This window comes from Myotis nattereri (assembly GCF_964212035.1).
Source record: "Myotis nattereri genome assembly, chromosome: 11".
Classification (NCBI taxonomy): domain Eukaryota; kingdom Metazoa; phylum Chordata; class Mammalia; order Chiroptera; family Vespertilionidae; genus Myotis; species Myotis nattereri.
Genome location: NC_138086.1, coordinates 29,750,969 through 29,777,981, shown reverse-complemented (window position 1 = coordinate 29,777,981; position 27,013 = coordinate 29,750,969). Strand labels below are relative to the sequence as shown.

The 27,013-nt window shown below is 46.3% G+C and overlaps 1 protein-coding gene across 2 annotated transcripts in view; it reads left to right on the top strand.

Annotated features, from left to right (window-relative positions):
- HIPK2 (homeodomain interacting protein kinase 2) overlaps nucleotides 1-27,013 on the top strand; it is a 166,638-nt gene that overhangs the window by 123,443 nt on the left and 16,182 nt on the right. The window contains exons 3-10 of one of the 2 annotated variants that reach the window (XM_081102468.1): nucleotides 4,509-4,632; nucleotides 4,887-5,006; nucleotides 7,353-7,439; nucleotides 9,215-9,399; nucleotides 14,257-14,419; nucleotides 17,835-17,961; nucleotides 18,824-18,945; nucleotides 23,661-23,803. In XM_081102468.1, the coding sequence (XP_080958594.1) occupies nucleotides 4,509-4,632; nucleotides 4,887-5,006; nucleotides 7,353-7,439; nucleotides 9,215-9,399; nucleotides 14,257-14,419; nucleotides 17,835-17,961; nucleotides 18,824-18,945; nucleotides 23,661-23,803 (1,071 nt within the window). Of the gene's footprint in view, nucleotides 1-4,508; nucleotides 4,633-4,886; nucleotides 5,007-7,352; nucleotides 7,440-9,214; nucleotides 9,400-14,256; nucleotides 14,420-17,753; nucleotides 17,962-18,823; nucleotides 18,946-23,660; nucleotides 23,804-27,013 lie in introns of both variants that reach the window. The other variant, XM_081102467.1, reaches the window with a different exon arrangement.

Here is a 27,013-nt window from a genome sequence, read left to right as displayed (position 1 = left end):
CTGGCAGCTAGTAGAGAGTGGACTGGAGGGAGGAAACACCAGGTAGGAAGCTCCAGGTGAGACAGGGCGGCCAGGGCCAGAGCGGTGGCAGCAGAGGTGGGGGGCCACGGGCCAATTCAAGATGTACTTCGGAGCTGGGCTTTCTGATGGATTGGGTGGGGAGGGGGAGGTGGAGAGAGAGGAATCAGAGACCATCCCCATGAGTAGCGGGCGTGGTGAGGGTGGTGATTGCATTTAGTGAAACAGGAGGGCAGAGGCAGGGATATGTTGAGGGGCAGCAGGGAGAGAGTTCTCCCTTAAGCACACGAAGTCTGAGCTGATTGTGAGATGTTCCCGTGGAGATGTCAGGCCATCAGAACATAAATCTGGAGCTGAGAAAGGTTCAGGTTGGATACAGACTTTTGGAAATACAAATGGAATTTATGCCCTAGCTGGTTTGGCTCAGTGGATAGAGCATCAGTCTGCAGACTGAAGGCCAGGTTCAGTTCCGGTCAAGGGCACATGGCCGGGTTGCAGGCTCCATCCCCCATTGGGGATGTGCAGGAGGCAGCTGATCAATTATTCTCTCTCATCACTGATGTGTCTATTTCTCTCTCCCTCTTCCTTCCTCTCTGAAATCAATAAAAATATATTTTTAAATATTAAAAAAAAACCACACACATACACACACACAAATGGAATTTAAACCTGTGGGTGTGAGTACGATTACTATACCTGTTTCCTAGGGCCATGGAAATTGTTCCACAAAATGCATGACTTGGAGCAACAGATAGTTATTTTCTGGAGGCTAGAAGTCCAAAATCAAGGTGGTAGCTGGGACATCTCCCCTCTGGGGCCTGTAGGGGAGGACCCTTCCTTGCTTTTTCCAGCTCTGGTGGCTCCAGATATCCCTTGACTTGTGGCAGCATGACTCCTGTCGCTGCGTCCGCCCTCCCATGGCTGTCTTCCCTCTGCACCTATGTCCAGATTTCCTGCTTCTTATGAGGACACCAGTTATATTGGACTAGGGGCCCAGCCTACTCCAGTAAGACATCCTCTTACTAATTACATGTTCAGTAACCCCATTCCCAAATAAGGTCATGTTCTAAGGCAGCGGTTCTTAACCTGTGGGTCGCGACCCCTTTGGGGGTCGAACAACCCTTTCACAGGGGTCGCCTAAGACAATCAAAAAACACATATATAATTACATATTGTTTTTGTGATTAATCACTATGCTTTAATTGTGTTCACTTTGTAATAATGAAAATACATCCTGCATATCAGATATTTACATTACAATTCATAACAGTAGCAAAATTCAAGTTATGAAGTAGCAACGAAAATAATTTTATGGTTGGGGGTCACCACAACATGAGGAACTGTATTAGAGGGTCGCGGCATTAGGAAGGTTGAAAACCACTGTTCGAAGGGATTTCAACACGTCTTTTGGGGGACACACAATTTATCCCATGACAATCTCTGGAGCAAGGATGAAAAGAGAAAAGAAGGGGTCCTAGGACTTTGCCATCTTGTAGCAGTCAGATAGAGGACAAGTCAGCAAAGAATATGGACAAGCCACCCACAGAGAGGCAGGATGGGTGTGGGAGGGAATGGTGGACTCTGTGAAAGAAATTCAGCTCTTGGTCACAGGGCTGAGAAGTTGACCGATGGAAGTGACAGCGTGGTCACTGCTGATCTTGGCCAGCGCAGCACCGGAGTGGAGCAGAGGGCGGGAGCCCAACTGGAGGAGGTGAGAAGACGGTGGGAGGCAAAGCCATGGAAAAGGCAGATCACTCTTAGAGATTTGGCTTTGGAAGGAGAACAGAGAAATAGGGCAGCAGCTGCCAGGAGAAGAAGGGATTAAGGAAGGCTTTGTTTTGTTTTTGGTGTGTTTTGTTCTTGTGTTTGTGCTTTTTTTTTTTTTTAAAGGGAGATGCTAGAGCACGTTTACGTGCTTGAATTAGCTCTAGCTTCGTGTTGTGTGTTTACATTGTGTGTGTTTTGTATTCAGTTTTCGTTATCACGTGTGTTCTCACGTTGCCTCCCAGCATTGAGGCCCCTCAGGGGCAGGACTGTGCCCTCTATTTCTCTCGTCTTCCAACTGTCTCTAGCCTGACACTCATTCATTATGGTCATGGCAAGAAAAATATCCTGTACACAGCCTGGCACCACGAACAGCTGTTCTTTCATTTTCTAATGGAAAAAGGACTAACAGTGATTTCCACAGGCGCTGTTCGTGGAACGTCAGCTGACAAAATCCTTGTCTGGTGTTCTCGCCAGAGAACATCTATGAGGTGCCCTTTGCAAGACAGGCTCATCTGTTAGGTTCTGCCTGGCACATCCTCAGGGAACAGAAACTGGGAAATGGGTTGCTTAGGGCCATGAGAACAGTTGATTGACCTCCTAGGAAGAGCAGCCCCATGGTCACGTCCAGAGATGCCCCATGAAACCAGACCAGCCTGTTCTTCAGATCCACCAGGAGACGGGAGTGTCTGGCCACCGAGGGCAAAGGCACAGGTGACAGGAATAGGGGGCAGGTGCAGAAATGCGTGCTCTGGAGTCAGCAGCCTGCAGAGGAGGGCTCCACACCAGGACTCTTCTCCCAGGAAGGCGCCTGAGCCTGCGTGCGAGGGGAGCAGGCAGGCTCACCTGACTCTACCACAGCGAGGCAGACACCTCTCATCAAACGTGTCGTCTTCTCTCTAATGTTCTTTTCAGAGACTGCTTCTTTTCTAAGGGATGCGGGTTTTTAAACCATCTCTAAAGAGATTGCATGGCTAGAGGCAGCCTGCAATAATCCCATCAATTGCACGCAATGGTCAGGTGGCTCGGAAGCCGTGGTGTGTGGGGGCACGCTGGACACAGTGACCGAGGCCGATGTGGGATCGAAGGCCCCGTGACACAGGACAGACCAGCAGTGACCTAAAACCATCACAGGCAACCCCGGGCATCAGTGCCAGAGGACAGGAGCGGCCTGCCATGGTTCCACAAATGGTCACCACCAGGACTGCAGGAGACCAGGACTAGAGAGGGGCCAGGTGCTGGCAGAAGATGCCCGGGAGTGAGGGGACAGGGAGAGGACAGGACCATGAAGTAGTCCCGAGGCAGCTCACCCGCCTCCACAATAACTACCTCCTGGGAAGACCAGCCTTGCATTGTGGGAAAAGCACGTCTTGCAGCCCAGACGAGGGCTGTGGCTCTCTACCAGCGCCCAGCACACAAACTCCTTTTTACATGTGAACAATCAAGACTTTATAATAAGACGCTTTGGTTTTGGTTGTTCATACTGTTATCTGGATGAAAAAGATGAGCAATGAGAGCAAATGTAGAGGAGCAAGGTGCGGAGGTGCTGTGAGTGGGGAAAATCAGCTCCCAATGGCAAGGCAAGTGGAGGTGGTCTTGATCACGCCCTTCCTCCCAGCCCCCTCGCCCACTCCCGCTGCTGGAAGGGTAGGAGAGCAGCACTTTCTTCATCGCTTCATCAGGTGGACATTTCTGGAGGAAACAGAAGTTGGGCTAATGTGGGTCATGAAAAGCGGAGTGCCTTGAGCCACATCTTAGAAACAAACACAAGCTGCGTTCATATCTCATGCTTTGAACTTGGTTTTCTCCAAAATGAACCCCTACCTACTTATGGCAGACTCTTAGAAAAGAAGATGCATTGTGCTCTCTGCTTCTGGTGACTGACTGTGTGAGATGTTCTCTGAGCTCCGGTGCTCTTCTGCAGAAGCTCAGCCCGCACCTCACAGCAGCGGGTGAGAGTGGACTTCTGACTGACATCAGACTGTGTATCCATGAGCATGGCTCTGTAATTGTGATATTAGAGAACTTTTAAAAAAACTTTTATTTGTTGATTTGAGAGAGAAAGAGAGAGAATCATCCATTTGTTATTCTACTTATTGATGCATCCATTGGTTAATGTTCGTATGTGCCCTGACCCGGGATCCAGCCTGCAAGCTTGTTGTATCAGGACAATGCTCTAACCGACTGAGCTACCCAGCCAGGGACAGTGAACTTTTTAGAAGCTAATGAAAAGAACAGTACTTCCTAGGGAAAGTGGGATACAAACTCCTAAGAAAGGGATTGTTGGCATGGACGAATATTATAGTTTACCCCATTATTCTGGGGAGGCCTCTTGTTTTATATGATATATTATTGAAAATAGAATGCCTGTATTTCAGAATTCCTTTGGAAAACCTGGGTGTTCTGTAGACATTGGTTGCCCGAGTTTTCTTACAAAGGAAGGCTCCTGCGTGTCTCTGAAGTGGCTCTTAGCTCCTCTGGTGGGAGTGGGATGGTGATGGAGTCAGCAGTTTGGTTCCCTCTGGGTCTCTTCTGGAGCCACAGAGCAGCCAGGGCCAGGCTCCCTGCTCACGGCAGGACCGAGCCAAGAGGGGAGGCATCACTGCCACACAGTGTGGGAACCTCAGGCCCTGGGGGTTCACGGATAGGGTTTTATGTAGAGTTCATGTCGAAGTAGCTCCTGCATTTCTAAACTGCTAATGCTTTCTTCCTCTCTGCTTTCTTAGGGCCCCTGAGATCATCCTTGGTTTACCATTCTGTGAGGCGATTGACATGTGGTCCCTGGGCTGCGTCATCGCGGAGCTGTTCCTGGGCTGGCCGCTCTACCCAGGCGCCTCTGAGTACGACCAGGTGGGTCCAGGCCGCACAGGTGTTCATTTAGGACAGGACACTCGGGCGAGGTTATGGGGTTTATGTCGTCTCCCAAGCCCTGCTTCCCTCAACCTTGCTTTTCTCTCTATGTTCTTCTTTCTTTCCCCTTTTTCATTTTTCACTTCTTTCTTTCCCTATAACATTGTCTTTTTCTCAAAGGCACTAAAGCCATTCATATACCACATGCAAGGTGATAGGAAACGCTCTGACCTCATTCTCCTCTTTTCTTGCAGATTCGGTATATTTCACAAACACAGGGTTTGCCAGCTGAATATTTATTAAGCGCAGGGACAAAGACAACTAGGTTTTTCAACCGTGACACGGACTCGCCGTATCCTTTGTGGAGGCTGAAGGTAGGAAGAGCGTCCCCTCCATCCCTCACCAAGGCCCAGCATTCAGGGGAAAGGGTGGGGCGGTTCGTGGGGAGCTTTTGACAGCAGCCCCCATGGGGGAGGGCTGTTGTGATATGTGGTGTGGATGAGTTTCAATGTTCAAAAGCACCACTTTGCTTGGCTGCTGCCACCTGCAAAGCTCAAGTCCCAGCTCCGACTACTCAACTCCCAAAATTTAATGAGGTGAACCCCATGACCTGTCTGGTTTGTGTAAAGAGAGGAATGCACCACCCCCTGCCCTAAAGGAGCTCCCCGTCCAGAGATAGACCGAGCACATGCCCCCCATGTACGTGCCATGTAAGTGGGGACCTTGAACCTTGCCTGTGGCGAAGGCCCCAGAGGAGCTTTTGAGCCGGCCCTAAGGATGAGGAGGGTTTCCCGCCCAGGAAACAGCCCCGGCAGCCACACCTCCGAGGCCCCAAGGAAGGGTCTGTTGGTCCAGCCGGCAGGTGCTGCCACTCACCATTGCACACCAGGAACTCGGGTGGTTTTGCTTCAACAAAAACATGTTTTGCTTTCACTTTTACTGTGCCTCGTAGTTAAAAATTAACGTAATTTCCTGGGAGGGAGAAAAGAATGCTAGTCTTCAGTGTTTTATGTTCATTTTAGGTGCTTCCTTTTTTGCAAGAGAGTGGGTGGGTGTTTTTATTTTGTTTGGTTTTTGACAGAAACCACAGCCAAATTCTAATATGATTTAAAGATAATGTGTGGAACCTAATGAACAAAATAAACAAAACAGAAACAGACGCATAGATAAAGAAAACAGACTGGCAGCTGTCAGGGGAGGGGGATTGGGAGCTGGGGAAAAAGTGAAGGGATTAAGCAAAAAAAGAAAAACACTTACATGCCTTTGCTGGTTTGGCTCAGTGGACAGTGTCGGCCTGCAGACTGAAGGGTCCCGTGTTCAATTCCGTTCAAGCATGCCTGGGTTGTGGGCTCGATCCCCAGTAGGGAGTATGCAGGAGGCAGCCAATCAATGATTCTCTCTCATCATTAATGTTTCTATCTCTCCCTCCCTCTCCCTTCCTCTCTGAAATCAATTAATATATATATATACATATACATATATATATATATATATATTTAAAAGAAAACTTACAGACACAAACAGTATGGTGATTATCAGAGGGGAAGGAGGGTGAGGGGAAATAGACTTGACTTTGAATGGTGAGCACAGAATACAATACACAGGGGATGTGTTATAGAATTGTACTCTTGAAACTTGTATTTTATTAACCAATGTTACCCTGATAAATTCAATAAAAATAAATAAAATAAAGGTCATGTGTGGCCAAGAGTCACAAAAGATTTAGAAGAGGGATCTGGGAGCTAAGCGAGCACTCTTGGTCTGTTGGTGGGAGGGCTGCATTTGGTGGCTGTGAGGTGAGCGGCTCAAGGTCAGTCCAGTAAAAAGAGTCCTGGTGGCGGAGAATGAGGCCAGACGGGCAGGCTTCATGTCCATACCTCAGGTAAGAGCCTCGGTCCTACTTGTCCCCAGGGTCGAAGCCTAGATCTTAGCTGCTCCACGTGTGCTGTCCCGGAATGAGATTTCGAGGTTTACTTACCTGAGATCCGTGGATGAGCAAAACACACACACACACACACACACACACACACAAAACAAACGAACAAAAAAACAGTAACACATAGTCATTGGAAACAGCGGCTGCCTAGACCAAGGCCAATGGGGACCTGGCCGAGTGTGCCCGGCCCCAGACGGAGGGGCGGCAGAGAACAGCCCAGAGCCTGCTGCTGCCTCCTGGCCATGTGACCTTGGCAAGCTCCTTACGCTTTCTATTCCTGTTTCTCCCTCAGGAAATGGGTCGGTAATCATCCTGCCTAAGATGGTTGTAAAGTGTCTTAAATGAGTTCATGTGCTTTATAATAGTGCCTGGCACGTAGGGAGAGCTATATGCATAAACATTTGATAAAAAATTAAATAATTTTAAAAATGTGTGGAAGGGCCCTCTGCTTTTCCACATATGGAATCTTACTGTATCCCTTAAAGTAGGGGGAAATGTAGGGTTTTCATGGATACTGCATTCCTTGTTCATCTTGGAATCCTCCAGACCTGACTCAGAGCAGGCCCCCTAACAGGTGTGGTGGGAAGGAAGGAAGGGAGATGAGTGAGTGTGGAGGATGAAGAGGGAGAGTAATTAATGTGCAGGTCACTTTAAGAGGAATCAAAGTCTCCTTCTCTAAAAGGTGGGAAAAGACCCTCCATGAGAAACAGAGGGTAGAGGTTTTCAGTCACAGTGACCAGGAAGTAATTCACATTACCAATCGGCTTTTGCCTCTCTTGACCAGACACCAGATGACCATGAAGCAGAGACGGGGATTAAGTCAAAAGAAGCAAGAAAGTACATTTTCAACTGTTTAGATGACATGGCCCAGGTAAGCTCCATGGGCGAGCATGCAATGTCAGCCCTTAAAAACCAAGCACAGCAAGGCTTCTGCAAGAGCAATATAGGGCGGTGAGTAGAAATCCACATTACTCAGCTGCCGTGGTTGACCTTGACCTCACGACCTGCCAGCCTGAGTAAGACTAGCAATGGGTTTGTGGGGCATCATTAAAGCCTTACACCAGCTCTTGAAAAATAGCTTCAGTTTATTGGTTCCCATTTGCGAGATAGTCCTGGCCAATCTCACTGACGTTTTCATGAGAAGAATTTAAGCCCATTAGTACATTGGAGCTTAATGCCCTTGACGCAGTGTTCGTTCCTAAGGGCTGCCGTAACAAGGTACCACAAGCTGGGGGACTTAAGACAACGGGCATTTGTTCTCTAGAAGCTAGAAGTTTCAAATCAAAGCACCAACTGGCCATGCTCCCTTGAAAGGCTCTGGGAAGAAACTGTCCCATGCCTCTCTGCTGGCTTCTGGTGGCCCCTGGGTGGAGCCAGTGTCCCCGCATCCCCAATCTCTGTCTCCTTCTTCATATGGCTTCATCCTGTGTTTCCTCTGGTCTCTGCATCTAAATCTCCCTCTTCTTTATCTTTTAAAGACACCAGTCATTGGACTTAAGGCCCACCCTCTTCCAGTTTGGCCTCATTTTAACTGGATCACATCTGCAAAGACTCTCTTTCCAAATAAGGTCACATTCACAGGTGCCGGGCATTAGGGCTTAAACATTCTTTTGCAAGGACACCATTCCATGCTTCACACTCAGTTTCTCTCAGCTCACTGGAGGGGTCACAGGCTCTCACTTTTGTGCCCAGAGAAAGTGCTAGAACTTCAGCTATCCTTAGTGTAAAGACTAGTCTCAAATCAGGGCAACCCAAAGTGAATTTTTCTTAAAACTCTGAGAAGTAAAGCTAGAGATCAATAAACATTCAGCACCCCTCTTACGGAAGACAAGTGTAACCCAAAATCATGACGCAAGTAGAGTATCCTTGTCAGTTGATTAGAAGCTTAGATGGTCTTAGAAAACAGAAATTGCTTTCCAGAGCATGTCTTGGAAAACGTGGAAAGCACCACAAAACAAGTCTCTTAAAGGCTATGCTGGTAGAGACTTGATCTGGGAGGAAAAATCCTGTTCAAACACCCTGCTCGTCTAGCAGATGTGACCCAGTGAACACAGGGGCTGAAATGATCCGGCCCGAACTCAGGGAGCTACAGAGGGCGACACACTGTAGATATAGGGGCAGGGCACTTAGGCCCCAGCATTTCCCTCCGAAGGTTAAATACATAAACCTTTTGCATCTTATTTTGTACTGCTTGGTTGTTTTTAATTGTGGTAAAAACAACACAGCACAAAATTTACCATTTCAGCATTTTCAACTGTCCAGTTCAGTAGTATTAAGCTCATTTACACTGTTCTACAACCAACCTTCAGAGTTCTTTTCATCTTGTGGTTCTTTTCCATGAGGTGTGATGCGAGGCGCATTTTGATTTAACTGATTATAGCAAGAGGGTGCACATCCTGTCACTTATGTATGTCGCAGGTACCGGCAGCGACCGCCCCTTCCCCATGCGTGGCCTCCCTCTGCCTTTCCTGCAGAGAGCCCTGCCACATCCTGTGGGCGGCAGTGACATGTGGCGGTGCCTTCAAAGGGCAGACACCGCCCTGTAGGAATTGAGAAGGGCGATTGAGAGATCGGATGGAGTTGCCAAGCAGAAAGGAGTCGAGGAGGCACAGCGGGGTCTTGGTAACCTGTCCTCCTTGCTTCCAGGTGAACATGACCACAGACTTGGAAGGGAGTGACATGCTGGTGGAAAAGGCAGACCGGCGGGAGTTCATCGACTTGTTAAAGAAGATGCTGACCATCGATGCTGATAAGAGAATCACTCCGATCGAAACCCTGAACCACCCCTTCGTCACCATGACACACTTACTCGACTTTCCCCATAGCACACAGTAGGTGTCCTGCTCCGTGCTCTATACAAGGGCTCAGCAACTTTTTCTTTAAAGCCCCAGAGTGAATGTTTTAGGCTTTGCAGCCAAGTGGTCTCTGTTGCAATCAGCTCTGCCATTGTAGCTGAAAGCAAATGCAGACAAGACATAAACAAATGAGTGAGGCTGCGTCCCAGTAAAACATTATTATAAAAACAGGTGGCGGAGCCTCGGCAAGTCCAGGGCTGGGTGGGCCGGACTCTGGGTGTCTCTGCATGGAGGGAAATGCTCAAAATGGCAGGGTCCACAAAGCAAAGCCACTCTCAGTGCCAGAGGTCACTCCCAGACCCTTCCAGAAAGGACTCTGTCTAGTTTGGATTTGGGTTCATTCATTCATTCATTCAGCGTGCTGTGTGCTGTGCCAGCTGCTGGGGTACAGTGGGGGGCAAAGCAGATGGGTCCCCTTCCCAGTCTAGGGGAGAGAAAGGTACAAAACTAGTGATGCCCAAATAACCAGGCTGATATCAGGGCAAATATGAGGTGTGATGAGACCAAGTGACAAGGGAGCCTCACTTGGGACAGGGCAGGAAGTGAGTGCAGAAGGATGAGTGAGAGGTAACTGATGGGAAGGCTGGCGATAGCGGAAAGGGTATTGCTTGTGGGGACACTCGCCATGGACAGGACCATGCCCAAGAGCTGGAGGACAGTGGGAGAGCTGAGGCCCCAGGACCAGACGGGACGAGCCTTCCTTGTACAGGATTTTGGTCTTGATCCTAAGAGCAATGGGGAGTCGTCGAAGGACCTGTAGAAGGAACTGGCTGATTAGAGTGTCAAGTCCATGAGTCCTGAAGACATGGCCATCACATTGGCAGCTTGGAAGTTGTTGGTGACTTAGAGCTGTTTCAGTGGATGATAGAAGCAGAAACCAGCTTAGCCAGTTGAAAGCCTGAGTGGGAGGTGAAGAAATAGACAGGATCCTTTCAAGAAGGTAGACTGTGAAAGGGGTGGGAAGAAATGGAGGGGTGCCTGGGGAGGGCCCAAGGGGACTTTAGGAAGAGACTTGAGCAATTGAAAATGCTGATTGGAAGTGTCCGGTACTAAGTGAGAAACTAAAGATAAAAGATGCTCAGAAGAGAAGTTTCCTGAGACGGTGGAAGGGGCTGGGACTCAGAGCACAGGTGGAGGACTAGGCCAGTGTCACCGTGGATGAAGGAGGGCGCAGACGTTGGCTGGAGTGCTGGGTTAGCAGAGGAAAGTTGAGGGAGCTCTTCAGACAGTTGTCTTCTCTTGTTGAGAGCAAGGTGTTTAGGTAGGAGAGTTTAGGTAGTTGGAGCAGAAGGTGGCAGAGAAAATTGAACAGAGAAATACAGTGGAATTGTTGAGCATGGAGGTTGGACGTGAAGAGTAGGATGTAATTGAACTCCCCAGGTGAAGGCATGGAGAAAAGAGAGGGTTGGGTTCATCCAGGTTGGAGTTTTGTCAGGCTACTAAGAGAAAGAGAGATTGACAGACTCGTGATGTTGGAATAGAGCATTGTAATCCCAATGGGTGGCTATGGGACCTTAGCTGAAAAGGAAAGGAAGGTGAGAAGGTCCAGAGACACTGAACAATCTAATCAACTCAGACTGGCTATTTTAGTAATTGTCAGATGAACCAGATGGGTGACAATGTGGCTGGGGGACGGGGTACTTGAATGTGTGGCCTGGGGGAGTGGAGCAATATCAGGTTTGAGAGTCCAAAGAACCCTCAGCCGGCACTGAGCCCCGGGGTGAGACGTAACTGAGAAGCCAGGGTGTCCGGCAGGTAATCCGTCTGTCCCTTGAAGAGCCCCTCGGTGGCAGGGCACGTGTTAAAGTGGAAGACTGGGTCGGAGGCACAGGCCCGGTGAGTGAGGGCGAGAGAAAAGGCCGTGGCAAGAGAATGGGAGACAGTACTAGTTTTCAGAGTCTGTGATAGCAAATACCACTGAGGGGCCGAGGGGCTTAAAAAGCAGAAATTTGTTTTCTTACAATTCTAGAAGTCCAAGATCAAGGGGTTTGGCAGAGCTGGTGTCTTCTAAGGCCTCTCTCCTTGGCTTGTAGATGGCTGTCTCCTCCCTGTGTTCTCACATGGTCTTCCTTCCTCCTCAATATGAACTGGACTAGGGCCCAGCCTACTGACCCCATTTTACCTCTTTAAACATCCCATCTCCAAATTCAGTCACATTCTCAAGTACAGGGGTTAGAACTTTAACGTATGAATTTGGGGGGAAGGGCACAGTTCAATTCATAACACAGGGTAACCAGGGATATCACTTCAGCCACTCAACCCAGAGGTATGTGGGATGAAAGTCACATCCCTGGACGTCTGCAGGGAGAAGCAGTGTGCTCACAGCGCCGGATTAGAGAGGCTCAGGGGAAAGGGGAAATGTGTGAGAAGAGGCTGGGGAAGAGAGACATTTGCAGATCATGGTTGACCTGCCATGACAAGACTCATATTGGGCTGAATCTCAGGCTGGACTTGACCTTAGCCAGCCTACAAGAAGTGACTGGTGGCGCCCGCCACAGACGGCACATCCTCTAATTTCAATTCTGTTCTTTATCAGTTGATGTTAAGCAAGTCAAATCTCATTACAACAAACAGTGAGTCTTTAATTTAGAACCATGTTTAAAACAACCGAACTCCAATACAAAGAAAGAACCTGGACCCATCCCTTGCAGACTCTTGTTATGGTACTTGTCCTGTCTCTGGGTATGGTAGGAGTGCTTCAGGGAGGTGTCATTCGGTCCCACAGAGGGAAGCCAGACTTGGTGATTTACTGAATAGGCCCCCAAAAGATCACTTTATATTCAGGGGTGAAGTGGGGTGACTGAGAAAGAGCTATGGATAGGAGACAGAGGGGTGCTCTCCAGAGGGTTCGCATTTGCCATCTGTCAGTGGGACAATCACCCACATAAAGTCAGAGTCACGGCTGCATGGCCGCAGGGTCCTGTCCATCTCTGGGTTCCGTGAGGAAGCAGCACTGGTGCTTCACTGTTCTTGGTGAAGACAGAGCGGAAAGACCACGAGCAACAGCTTCAAATTCAGAACTTGGTGTGGGTCCCAAGAGGACCACTGACAATTTATAACTCAGAAAATGGGCCTCAGAAGGAAAAGCAGGTCTTTGAGCACACCGAGGCTCCCTGAGAGTAGGCCTAATCCCTAAGGGCCCCTAGAACTTGCTGGGCAGACCAGGAGAACTCCAGGGCGAGAAGAACCCTCCAGGCCCGCCCTGCTGTAGACCCCACCTTGGGGACTGGGCCAGAGCTGCCCCAACATCTAGACTGAGAAGTGAAAGAGACCCCCCATTTCTCCATACCAGGATTCTACTGCACAAGTTCCTTAAAAACGAGTCTCATTGAAGTAACCCAAAGTGCAACTGCCAGGCCATTTCAGTTAGAAAATTCTGAGTCTAAAAGCTTTTGGTTGAATTGTCACAAAATTATTGAGTGCTTTCCATACGTTCCAAAGGGAATATAAAACCTATATTTTTATTCCTTCAGCCTCTATAGGGAAGCTCTTAGCGGTGTGTTTGGTACTTAGCAGATGCTCAGAACGTGCTGGCCTTACCAGCATTATTAGTTTTTTTTAGCTATTGGTTACTGTAGGACGCGTTTTCCTTTCTCTCCAGGGTCTGCAGTCAGTAAATGATTTTGTGTGCATTGTGTGGCCAATGTAAGTAATTCTTAACTCCGAGAGAAAGAGGAGTCTCTGGCATGTCTGAGACAGTTTGGAGCATCTTTTATGGGAAGGATGTTGTGGGCTGGCCCACAAGCACCTGCTTGGCCCAAAACATAGCTTACCTAGAGAATGCAGAAACAGTATTACCTTTGTAATCTTAAAATAGTAGAAAATTATCATATTTATATTCAGTTATTACAGTATAATTAAATAGGTATTTAAAACTGAACTTTAAATGCTGTTTTATTTTGAATATTAGCATTTGAGGAAAAGTAAGTTTAATTAGAAGAAGACACAAACTGAGAAACAAGGTATAAGTTCTGAAGAACACTTTATGGTGGACTGTCACGAACTTGGTTGCACTTATATTTCAAGAGGATGTATATGTATATGTATATGTATATGTATATGTATATGTATATGTATATGTATATGTATATGTTAAGATTGCCAGTAATTAGCTCTTGACCTTGGCAGATTACCTGTCCTCTCTAAACCTCATCTTTACTCCTAAAAGAGGGGCATCGCTCATCTCTCCTTCTCGTGGTTGTTGTAGGACTGAGTGAAAGAATGTTGCACACAACTACCACAGCTCTCTGTCACTGTCAGCCACTATTACTAATTATTAATATCATTATAGTTCTCATTACATGCCCAATTCCGGTGCGGAGAAAGTGGGTAACAGGGTCATGATACTGGGTTGGCCGGTTCCTTGGCTGTCCCCTAGATGGCGCTGGTGCCCCAGACTCACTGGGAAGGATTAGCGCAAGGAGTTGTCTTTGTGGAAGGTGGCAGCAGGTCATGCATGAGAACTTAAGCGTTTGTTTATGGGCCAGAAAGCATACTGGAAGCTGAGAATGACCAGGGAAGGTGGAGACAGATCAGCGATATGAGGAAAATGCAGTGAGAGCCATCAGGTCTGTTGTGCTGTGGAGAACCGTTACCTGTGCAGGCTGGGGAGAACAGGCAGTAAGACAGGGTGAAACTTACCTAAATAACGTTAACTGTACAAACGCAGACTTTACATGAGAAATCCAGGAAATTTAGGCCTAAAGTTTCCCCACTTGTCTTGTTTACTAGACTAACTGTTCTCTCCTTTTCTCTCGCCATTTTCTCCCTTTTATCCCATGCTACCCTCTTCTCTTTCCCTTATACCTCTGTCTCTGCCTTTCTCATGTACAGCGTCAAATCATGTTTCCAGAACATGGAGATTTGCAAGCGTCGGGTGAATATGTATGACACCGTGAACCAGAGCAAAACCCCTTTCATCACTCACGTGGCCCCCAGCACATCCACCAACCTGACCATGACCTTCAACAACCAGCTGAACACTGTCCACAACCAGGTAAGTGGGGAGCAGAGAAGGCCGGCGGGGCGGACAGCAGCAGGAACTGTATTTCCCCAGCCAACCCAGTCAGAAGACAGAATTCCTCTACTGTCACACTCAACCCTGTAAGAAGGTGTTTGCGTCAAGGTTATTTCCTTTGATTCCCGGCGCTCTTTCTGTCTACTGGGGGCCCCACTGAACAAGTTGTATGCAACTCACTAAGGAAGTTGTTTCTGAGATGGTACCTCTTACCACTTCTCTCTGTCCTGATGTAGGAATAAGGTAAAGGAGATGCTACGATCCTTGTCCGGCTTCTGGTAAAGAATTCTGAACTGGGACACTGACAATCATCCAGTTCGGGCCCCTCCCCCTTGTCCCCAGACAGCTGTGTCCACGTGATCTCCTTCCAGGACAGAGGAAACCTGTCCTTTCCCCAAGTCATGGGGAAAATCAAGTCAGTCTGTCACCAGAATTCCAGCACCTGGAACTGAAAGGGACCAGGAAGCTAAGGTTTTCTTCCCATAGATTTCCAACCTTTCACAGAAAATTAGCAGAATCTAGCACCTAACATGCTGCTTAAAATATGGATGACACCAGGAAATATTTATTGACTGAATAATCTCCAGGCCCTACCTCAGGCGGTCTCTGGTGTCTAAGAGACTTTTACTTCCGTCTTCCAGTGTGACCAGTTCCCCAAAGAGTCTCCCTAGATTTTTTCAGTTTTAATATCAATCTGCAGCGACAACACTCCTGTGTGTATATACTCACATGCGCGCACACGCATGCCTCCGGAAGAGAGGCTGTACTTCCCAGCCTAGCCTCTCTCCCTCTGCCTAAACTCTAGGAGAGGACACCCAGCATCTGCTGCCCCTGGGGGCCACTGGTGTTCCGAATGCTCTCCTGAGCGGGAAGACCTAAAGCTCGCTAAGGCCTTAGCGTGCAAAGAAACAAACATTCCCTCCCAGCACCTAGCCCAGCCCTCAGGCTAAGGCATCCAGAGCCAGACAGCTGAGATCCTCTACAAAATCTCACCCTGGTTTTGTCCTTCCTCACCAGAACCCCGCCACAGTGCGTAGACTGATCTGGCTGGTGCCAAGAGCACGCAGAGCAGAGGGAGATCAACTTAGAAGGGAAGGTTGGCCAAACCCAGGGAAAGAGGGAGTGCGGGACCAGAGTGCATAGACGGTGTCCGTTAGGCAGTAATTGGAGACTTTGGTGGGGGCCGGGGGGTTACATGCACAAAGCAGTCTTTTGGAAAGACCGCTCTAGCCTCTTGCCCAACAAGAATTGGAAGAGAAGAAGTGGAGGCCAGAACATCTCTGGTCAGAGCTTCCCAGTCCCAGGCACCACAGGAGAGGACCTCCACTGGGGAAGTAGCGACTGATGAGAGTCAGTGGGTTCCAGGGACATTTTGAAGGAAGAAGCAGCAAGCCTAGTGGCTGACCAGAAGGTGGGACAGTTGAGGATACTGGTGCCCCAAAGAGGGAAGCCCAAGGCTCCAAGACCTGCAGAGAGTCTGGACTTGGACGTGTGGAGTCTGAGCAGAGAGGGGGAATTATGTCTGTGGGGAAGCCTCCCAGAGAGATGGGACGTGCAGAGAACCAAGAGGTAACACAAGGCACGTCATCAGTAACAGAACGCGGACACTGGCCCACACGTGTTGCACTCTCTCCCCTCACACCACCTGGAGGCCAACCATGTGGTGCTGCACAGACACTTAACATTACAATGTGTATCTTAAAATGCAAACGTGCACCACATCACTTAGTAATTACCCTCAAACAAATAAACGTGCTTTGCACTGAAAGGCAGCATAAAATCTAGCTATAAAAAAATATGTAAAATGAGACTTTACCCTTTTTATCAAATTTGACACAAATACATACCCTTCTTGTAATTCTGTTCTTGTACGTGTCCAAGATGTCCTTGTGATTCTTTCCTCCTTATTCTTTGGTCCTTGTGACCCCTGGTGGCCAACCCTCTTGTAAGCAATGGTGACTTTGAAGCCATTGGTAACCTCCACCTACCATGCTGACGATCAGTGTGAATAAAGCTAAGATGGGGTAAAATTGGACAATTCCCAATTTAGAAGTTATTTTCCTTCTGCCTCCCTGCTTCACATACAAGTTCGATGTCAAATGATGTTGCTTTCTGAAAGAGAAAGGAGAGAGGACATAATTTCAAAATTGCTCTAACCCAGCCGTGGGCAAACTACAGCCCGCGGGCCAGATCCGGCCCATTTGAAATGAATAAAACTATTGAAAAAAAAGACCGTACCCTTTTATGTAATGATGTTTACTTTGAATTTATATTAGTTCACACAAACACTCCATCCATGCTTTTGTTCCTGCCCTCCGGTCCAGTTTAAGAACCCATTGTGGCACTTGAGTCAAAAAGTTTGCCCACCCCTGCAGTCTAACCTATCTCCACTTCAATTCTCTTGACCTAGCATCTTTTCTCTCTCAGTGTGCCTCTCCCTCCCTGTTTGTGTAGCGCAGTAATGGCGAACCTTTTGAGCTCGGCGTGTCAGCATTTTGAAAAACCCTAACTTAACTCTGGTGCCGTGTCACATATAGAAATTTTTTGATATTTGCAACCATAGTGAAACAAAGACTTATATTTTTGATATTTATTTTATATATTTAAATGCCATTTAACAAAGGAAAATCAACCCAAAAAAAATGAGTTCGCGTGTCACCTCTGACACGCGTGTCATAGGTTCGCCATCACTGGTTTAGCGTATTTCTTTGCAGTAACTGCTGTGCGGCCATCTGAGGGTCTCTGTAACCAGTGCTGCCCCCAGCCCTCCCCAGGCATGTGTGCCCTGGGCCTGCAGGTGCCTCTTCCTGGGCTGCACCCTCAGGTCCATGTATGTGCACCCCAAGCCCCTCAAGTGTGGGACAGAGCAGGGGTTCAGCTTGCCCCCGTCACTATGTTCCAGGGCAGAACCCAAGGAATCCAGGAATCCTAAACTCAAACCTGGCTTTCCACAGTGTTATGAAGATATGTTTGTCAAATAAAGGGCAGAACATAAATCATCCCTAGTCTGATTTTTAACTTTGTAGTGTTTAGACATGTGGTCTGGGAGCATCGTTTGCTCTCTTGCCTGGGCCCCACAAACATCAGGAACAGCACCAAAGGCGACTGTCACGTGGCTGCAGCCACCTGCTTCTCCTTGAGACTTTCCAACCGAATTTCCACTCCCCTCTATTTCTGCTTCTTTGCCCTTGGTTTTTGTTTGTTTGTTCTTCTTTGAGTTCATTTATTTGACTTAGATTCGTGTTTCCCAACCTGCCACCACCCTCATTTTTTATTTTTGTTTATTTTTGTTTAATCCCCATCATTCCTTTAGGCTCCCACCTCCACCAGTGCCACTATTTCCTTAGCCAATCCCGAGGTCTCCATACTAAACTACCAATCTGCACTCTACCAGCCCTCAGCGGCATCCATGGCTGCGGTGGCCCAGCGGAGCATGCCCCTGCAGGCGGGAACAGCCCAGATTTGTGCCCGGCCGGACCCCTTCCAGCAAGCTCTCATCGTGTGTCCTCCCGGCTTCCAAGGTAAGGGTGAGCAGACGCCACCTCTCACTGCTTCTGACCGGACCACCTCAGGGGCTCTGACACCACAGGGCTCTGTCACGCCAACTTCCCTGGCGTAAGGCCCTCTTCATTGCTTTCCATGGGCTCTGGCATCCCTGAACTGTGGCCAGCCGAGAAACAGTGGGACTGTTATTCTCACCACCTGCCAGTGATTTGTCCCGGAATGACTGTCTTTAAATAAGCACATCGTTGTGCTCCCATTGTCATGCTGGTATCAGCTCTTGGACACCTCACATGAAATATGAGGTGTGGCTCATCTGTGCCAATCCCTGACTGCCAAGGCAGCCAGTTCTCATGAAAAACATACATCCCAGGCTACCCCTGCTGACTCTTCAGCCATACACCCAACACGTTCCTCCTGGAGCCTCCATGAAGCTAGAGTTGACCATGTACTTGGCTGCAGTTTACACAGAAAGCCCAAGAATCTGTTGTGGCAAGCCCCACAGGGGCAAGCATGTGTCGGGGCCTAGTTTCAGAGTCAGGGCCACTCCAGATGGACTCCTCTGTTCCCTCCCCACACCGGCTGTGACGTAGTGATACACACGTGTCTTCCTGTCAGAAGCACGTTTTCCTGTCATGACTTGTCAGCATAACATTCCACTTTTGGCTTTACAGACTCCTTGATTTCACTTCTAGTCTTTGAACCCATTCAAGGTTGTTTTTTTGCTTTTGGTTTCTAATTTAAGTTAGAAACGAAAGGGGAGAGTCCTAAGGACCAGGCAATGCCTGGAGGGGACCGGCGTGGAGAGGAGGGGAGAGCTGTCTTCCGCCAGCTTGCTCGCATCACTCAACCCCTCTCTCCCTCGCCCACTGTCTGGAGCAGGGCTGCAGGCCTCTCCCTCGAAGCATGCTGGCTATTCCGTGCGAATGGAAAATGCTGTTCCCATCGTCACTCAAGCCCCAGGAGCTCAGCCTCTTCAGATCCAACCAGGTCTGCTTGCCCAGGTAATTCTTTCTTTATGATTCCCCGTATTGCCATTATCCCTGTTAATGTTTTCCACAAAAGAGATGTATCTCTGCTAATTCCCTCCCTGGCAATGAATTAGGTGCTTCGAGTCATTAGAATATCTCTGTAATATTCTGCATGATGCCCGAGTGAATTATCTTCCTAAGTGCCTAGCTTACAATTCCAAGAAGAAATTTAGACAGAGGGAGAATCTAGGGAGATTATTATTGTGTCTTTGTAATGCAAATTAATATAGGAGACCCAGGTTTTAATCCTAACTCTACTAATAACTCTCATCGAACATTTCTTTGCCCCAAATTTCCTTCTTGTAAAATAGAAATTATTTTTTAGAGCCAAATAAGCCTTGGAGGTGATTTATTTTAGTGTTGAAACAGGGTTACAGAAGCAGTGAGCTGGAACCTTCCTTATCTGTTCATATATGTGCTCTGATAGTAGAATGAGATCATGGAGGTGAAAGTGATGAAAATTTGTAAAGTGTTATGGAAATTTAAGGTAACACAGTGATACAACGGTCATAGTAATGACATGAACTTTAATAACAGATACATCATCATTATGCCAGGTTCTTTAGTTATGTTTTATTTAAGCGCACAACACAATAAGATATTTGTCGCCTTTTGACAACAATGGAAGATGAGGCACAATCACTGGCACAAAGTCACATAGCAATTAGGTAACGGAACCAGGACACAAACCCCAGAAGTCTGACACCAGCACCTGTATTTACCCCCATGCTAGACTGCTTCCATGTGATCATTTCCGTTGTTGCTGCCGAGGACAGCTTGACCCCAGTGTTGTTGAAGCACCTTTATTTTTATTTTGTTTTTTTCCATCACCATTTATCCCCTCTATGCCCTTCCACCCACCCCCATAAGCACCTTTAATTTTAAATAAGGCAGGTTCCCAAAGGCTTTTCTCAAAGCGTTTCCAAAAACACTTTATGGTGTCCTTTGTTTAATAGAAGTTTGCGGTTTTCATGTTAGTGTAGTCAAGTCGCATAGTTGTTTGGGGCTCTCTATTCCATTCCATTGGCCTAATATCCTATTGTCTTAACTGTTCTAATTATAATATGTCTTGGTATCTAGTAGGGATCGCTTTCCTCCAAATTTCCTTGTCTATTCTTGTCCCTTCACTTTTCCATGTGAATTTAAAGATTACTCGTACATAAAAATTTTAGTCCCACACACAAAAAAAGTGTTGGTTTGTATTTCTTGAACTTGACTAAAATTTATATTTACTTTAGGAACTGACAGTTTAATAAGATTAAGTATTAAGTCATTCCATCCCTGAATATGGTACAACTGTATATGTTACCTTTTATTCCTTTCATTAAAGTTTTCTTTTGTTGGAATATTCCTAAATATTTTATAGTTTTTGTTGTCATTAATAATTCATTCACTATATATTTTAATTATTTGTCTTTGGTGTATAGGAATATACTGATTTTGGTCTATTGAGTTTATCTAAACTCTGTTTAGTTCTGATTGTTTCTATGGATACCCTTGGATTTTCTATGTGGACTATCTTTTTATTTGCATATGATAGTTTTGGTTCTTCCTTTACAATCCTTATACCTTTTATTTTTTGTTCTCCTATCTCTGTTCCGACAGCACCTCCAAAACAATATTTAATAAGTATTGATATTGGGCATGCTTAACTTTAAAAGAAATTCTTTTAGCTGTTTGCCATTTGGTATTTTGTTTAGGATAGTTGATAAAGACACTTTATCAAGTTCGCTAATTTTTAATGAAGTAATACCAAATGTTCTTCCTGCATCTGTTGAAATACTCACATTTTTGTTCCTTAATCTGTTAATGTAGCAAGTTGCTTAATAGATTTGCAGTGTTCAACTATCCTGTGTTTCCGAGATAAACTTTATTTGATCATGTTATGTTTGATATGTTTGTATGCTTTCCAATACTGGATTGTTTGTAAATACTGTAGTTAGTACTTTTGCATCTGTGTTCATAAGTAAGAAATGGCATGTAATTTCTTTCTCTTAGAGAATTCTTATTTGATTTGGGCATCAAGGTTTCCCCAGCCTCATAAAATATGTTGATTATTACCTCTTCTTCTGTTTTCTGGAACAGCTTGGTTAAGGTTGATATTAACCATCCTTCATCTCTTTGTTCTTCCAAATTCACACTGCAAGTGGCCACTGACACCAGCTCCTAGAGCAGTGATGGCGAACCTATGACACGCGTGTCAGAGGTGACACGCGAACTCATTTTTTTTGGTTGATTTTTCTTTGTTAAATGGCATTTAAACATATAAAATAAATATCAAAAATATAAGTCTAGCCGAACCGGTTTGGCTGGGTGGATAGGGCGTCGGCCTGCGGACTAAAGGGTCCCAGGTTCGATTCCGGTCAAGGGCATGTACCTTGGTTGCGGGCACATCCCTACTGGGGGGCGTGCAGGAGGCAGCTGATCGATGTTTCTCTCTCATCGATGTTTCTAATTCTCTATCTCTCTCCCTTCCTCTCTGTAAAAAATCAATAAAATATATTAAAAAAAAAAAACAATTGGGTTCTTTTAAAAAAAAAAATATATATATATATATATATATGTCTTTGTTTTACTATGGTTGCAAATATTAAAAAATTTCTATATGTGACACAGCACCAGAGTTAAGTTAGGGTTTTTCAAAATGCTGACACGCCGAGCTCAAAAGATTCGCCATCACTGTCCTATAGGCAGAGTCTTATCTTTTGGGTCATTATAAACAGAGAACCTTCTGTACTTAAAGCAGGCCTTCTACTCCTGCCTCTCGCACTAGTCCTCATAGCTTCCTTCTGTTTGCACAGTTTGGTAGCAGGGCATTCAGAAAAGGCCAAGGTAGATCAAGAAAAAGAACTATAGCTCATTCCAGAGCAAAGTAGCTTGTTCGTACTTTATCTGAGTAGCAGAAATCCAGGCCAGTCTCCCAATGCTACTCCTCTATAAGCCAAAATCTAGAGATTCACATGCATATTAAAGGGTACTTTTAATCCTCTTTTTTGTTTGCACAGTTAACCCTTGTAAGCCCAGAACTATCTCTGAAAGAAATTACATTAGCATCTCTTTTTTTAAATATTTTTTATTGATATTTAGAAACAGAGGGAGGGAGAGGGAAGAGAGAGAGATAGAAACATCAATGATGAGAGAGAATCATGGATCAGCTGCCTCCTGCACGCCCCCCACTGGGGATCGAGCCCGCAACCTGGGCATGTGCCCTTGACCGGGAAACGAACCCGGGACCCTTCAGTCTGCAGGTCGACGCTCTATCCACAGAGCCAAACCAGCCAGGGCTACATTAGCATCTCTTATTAGCTAACATAGACATTCTTCACTGTTCAGTTTGGTGGAAACCAACACGCTCAGCATCCATCTTTAGTCATAGCAAAGGAGTTTTACCTTTTGCTCACATGGAAAAGGGTCCCTAGAGTATTATAAATCTCCAAGTGGATTTAACCTAAAGCTGTCATTGGGAAAGTGAACAAAAAGCGTGTGTGTGTGTGTGTGTGTGTGTGTGTGTGTGTGTTTTAATTGCTACAGTGTATATAACAGGGAACTGCTGGAAACCAGTTGAATGTTCATTTGTAGGAGATTTGTTAATTCGTGTGTGCATAAAATGGAACACCATGCATTAAAAAGGACAAGGTAGACTAGTGCGTCTTCACATGCAAAGAGTTCTAAAATCTACAAAGTAAAAAATTCCTACCCTACCCAGTGTCATGTTGGGTCTTTTGTTTGTTGGTTGCTTTTTAGTTTTTTCTCTGCTTGTCACTTAGTCCCTGCCAGTGTGTTAGCCTGTTACAATGGAGCTCTCCCCTAAATATTTTTAAATGGTCCCTTCAAAGGACAAAAATAAGCTATCTTATAAAAATGAGTATGATAACTATAAGGAAAAGCAATAATTAAACATTTAAACTGATGCCTTCATTTTTCTCTGGGTAAATTTCTAGGTTTCAGGCAAAAGCACTCCAAATACTATTAATTACTTTAAATATATTCAGAAAATTGGCATCATTCTTCTTATCTAAATATTTAAACCTTTTCAAGGATTTGATTTGTGCAAGTTTAGAGAGGGTGTCTTTCAAATCCATTCCTCATGTTAGTTTTGTTTGCTTTGCCCTTTTCCTCCCCACCTCCCAGCAGCATCACGTCCTTAAAGGGAACAGACCCTCTGTGGCACCCTGAGGATGTGTGCGTGGAAGGAAAGGGTGTGATCTTGCGCCCTCCTTTCAGAGACATGAGCGTGATCTTTATGGATTGCCTTAACAATAATGCTGTTTTGATACTGCCTAAAAGCTGCGGTCACCTCTATGCTCCCAAACCCCTACCCAGAGCTAACATCTTGACCACCATCATGGTGAGTGAGTAAGTAAAGGTGGAGAGATGGGAAGTACAGTTCTTGATTGAGACAGAACTTAATTTATGTCACTCTTCAAATGGCAGGATCCAAAACCCGCTTTCACTAGCGAGGCTGGAACAGAAACTCAGAGCCCTCCAACGTGTGGAGATGTCTGTTTGCCTGATCCTTGTAGACTCTGTCCTTGCAATAATAAGTTTTTTACATTCTTCTAGCCGATCAAAGACCAGGTCTCCTCTTTTACACCTATCATAGGGTCTAGCATACTGAGTGTTTGGATCATGCAGATTGATCCTGTGATTAACAAACATGCTGATTGCAAACATCCTTCGCTCTACAGCAGGCCTGGCCAAGTGGGACCCAGCAGATCCTGCTTCCCCCGGCGTGGCAGCAGCTGACTGGAGTGGCCACCCACACATCAGTGCAGCATGCGACTGTGATTCCTGAGACCATGGCAGGCACCCAGCAGTTGGCCGACTGGAGGTAAGCAGGAGAGCTGGTGTGTCTGGCCTGGGGGGCAGGTCCACCATGGACCCTGAAAGCTGCTGCTCTGGCCTGTACCTGAATTCCTGGTTCACATATAATTTTTTAAATTAAGAAGACGCCGAAACCGGTTTGGCTCAGTGGATAGAGCGTCGGCCTGCGGACTGAAAGGTCCCAGGTTCGATTCCGGTCAAGGGCATGTACCTTGGTTGCAGGCACATCCCCAGTGGGAAATGTGCAGGAGGCAGCTGATCGATGTTTCTCTCTCATCGATGTTTCTAACTCTCTATCTCTCTCCCTTCCTCTCTGTAAAAAATCAATAAAATATATTTTAAAAAAAATAATAAATAAATTAATTAATTAAGAAGACTATTATGTGGAATATGACTATAATGTAAGAAGATGTAATTTTTAAATATGTGTGCCAGGAAACAAGAAAATCAGCTTCATTACTTTATGGTCAGTTATCACTTTTGACCCAAAATTCAGTGACATCATTTAATCACCAGTATAATTCACCAAACTTGGCTCCGGATGATTTTTTGTTTCTCAGAATTAAATTCCACTCCCCAAAATCGAAGATTTATCACCAGTGAAAGAATGCAGAAGAGAGTCCCCAAGGTTCCTCAGTGATTCTAGGAAGTGTTCTCAGGGTGTTTTGCGATGTGGACACATTGGAGCCTTCTCAGTTCTCCCAGGGGAAGGCTTGACAGAACAGGATTTATTTCAAATGGTAGACTCTGCTGAGTGTGGCTTTCAGTTAATAATTAAGCCCGAAGTCCGCTTTCCACAGACCCCAGCAGCATCCGGCTAGCAGCCGCCAGCACGCCACCCCAGCATCTGTTTTCAGAACATACCCCACCCCACTCTCTGACTTCCTCACCACACCATCCCAGCACCACCACATGCCCCCCTTCACCAGCGCAGAGCCACATGGCAACCCCTCCCACGTTGTCCGCAGCTTCCCATCCCCCATGAGAGACAGTGTGGGCTGTTTCCCATTCGGCCCAAACATTGGGGCAGGTCATACCCCTCTCCTCTGACAGGCTCCATACCGGCCATGTGGCCTCCCCCACAGTTCCCTCTCTGACCTAAAAGACTATTGCGAATGAACAGCTCTCAGTAAAACGTAGAGAAATAGAGATATAAGCCCCCAGTCAAGCCTCAACTACAGGTTCCTCCGCTCCTCATTTAATTTTCTGACTCGTGAAGAGAGTACATAGGCTCTTTCCCACAGCCGCACGCACTTCTCACTGACTACACCTCCCCTAAGAGCACCCCCACTCGTTAGAAATACTTTCAAACCAGGTAAAACTGGATTCAGTTCTGGCTCTGCATGACCTGGGCAAGCTACTTAACCTCTATGAGCCTCAGTTTCTTCTTCCATAGAGTGGGTATAACAATCCTCACAGGATTGTTAGAGGCTGAAATTAAAATACAAAGCACTTGACCTGTATTTAATATGTACCATACCAGTGCCTGATACATGACGGGCGATAAATAAATCCATCCTCCCTTCCCCCATTGGCATCAGTTCATGCTCAGAAAGACCATCTCCCCTCTCCAGCTCATTAGGAACAACCACCAAATGGGAAGCTGTTTGACCAGTTGTTCTTCCTCACCCCTTTTTCTCCTAAAAGACCACATATATATTGTACTCTTTTTTGTTTTCCCATTATCAGCATTATAGTTCATTTCATTTCAGCAATATTCACATATTCACTGATCCATGCGTATTCTCTTATTCCTCATCCCTCCTCTTACCTGGTTACAGCAGAAAACACTGAAAGCCTACACTCTTTCTTTCTCCATTTCATGCGTAGACCAAAGAACATCCATAATCATGGCTAATAAACAAAAGACAAGTACCAGTGCTAGAACCTGTATCAATGGAAAAAGAGAACCGTGTCTGTAGAAGAAATAGCAAAAACAAAATAAAGAAGCTATAACATCAGTTTCTAAAACCCCTGTAAAGGTTCAAAAGACATTATCAAATCTCTACAAAAGTGTCTCCCTCTTCTTTTTTTTCTATTCATTTCCCCCAAGTCGCAAAGATAAATTTTACAATATTTTAAAAATTCAAATGAATTATCTTATAGCTTTTAATTTTGTTTATGTATTAAGTGGGCTTTTATGGGCAAGCCTCTGAATTAATCACCACTTTCAAAATTTCTGTGGGAAAACAAGTCTTTGAGCTCCATACAACCCAGATCATAAGAGCTTTTGAAACATAACCCATTTTCAAGATAATGGCTACCAGCATTACTATCAGCATGTATGGCTGTTATTTATCTTGATTTAATACCAAGTTCTCTCTCTATACACACACACACACACACACACACACACACACAGTGGCAAGATTATTATTATCAGTACAATGAAGTGAATTAGTTATGCAAAAAATAATAATAATAAAACCTTGAGAGTATTTGCTTAGGACGTTTTCAATATTCAGTATTTTTGGAAGTGTCAGTGAAGTACTGATGGGGTGGTCATAATTATCTGGCCACTCAGTGTGTGTATCTAGGCAGCCTTCCGTCACTCTCATTGTTCATTCGGCATGTAATTAATTCATCAGCCGTTACCTGCCTGAACACTGAGCTGGCCACTGAGAGAATTCAATACCATGTTAACACTCGGCATCAAACACAATGGCTGCCAGTCTGCAGCGTTTGCCACATAAACTGCAATGTCCTCGCTGATAAGAGGGCATCACTGCCACACCCCGCCTGCCTCGCAGAGTGGCCAGCCCACTGAAGGCCGTGTGTAAGTTCCGTGGAAGTTGGAGGGAATGTGTATCTGCTCTCCCGGAACCTGGGCTGAGCCTGCGTGCTTGGCATTCATTCTTCCTCTTTCTTACCAAGTGGGGTTCCTGCCCCTCCTTCGGAACAGCCCTGACACTTCCCTGCCCGGGAAACTCACCTGATGAGCTCACTGGGCGAGGCTCATCCCTTCAGTAGCCCACAGCCAGCAACACAACCAATTTGGGGGGTTAATTTGCCTTCTAACTGGGGAGGATACTTTATCTTAAAAAAGAAGCCCTGGCCGGCTTGGCTCAGTGGATAGAGCGTCAGCCTCAGCCTGTGGACTGAAGGGTCCCGGGTTCAATTCTGGTCAAGGGCACATGCCTGGGTTGTGGGCTCGGTCCCCAGTCCGGGCGTGCAGGAGGCAGCTGATCAATGATTCTCTCTCATCACTGATGTTTCT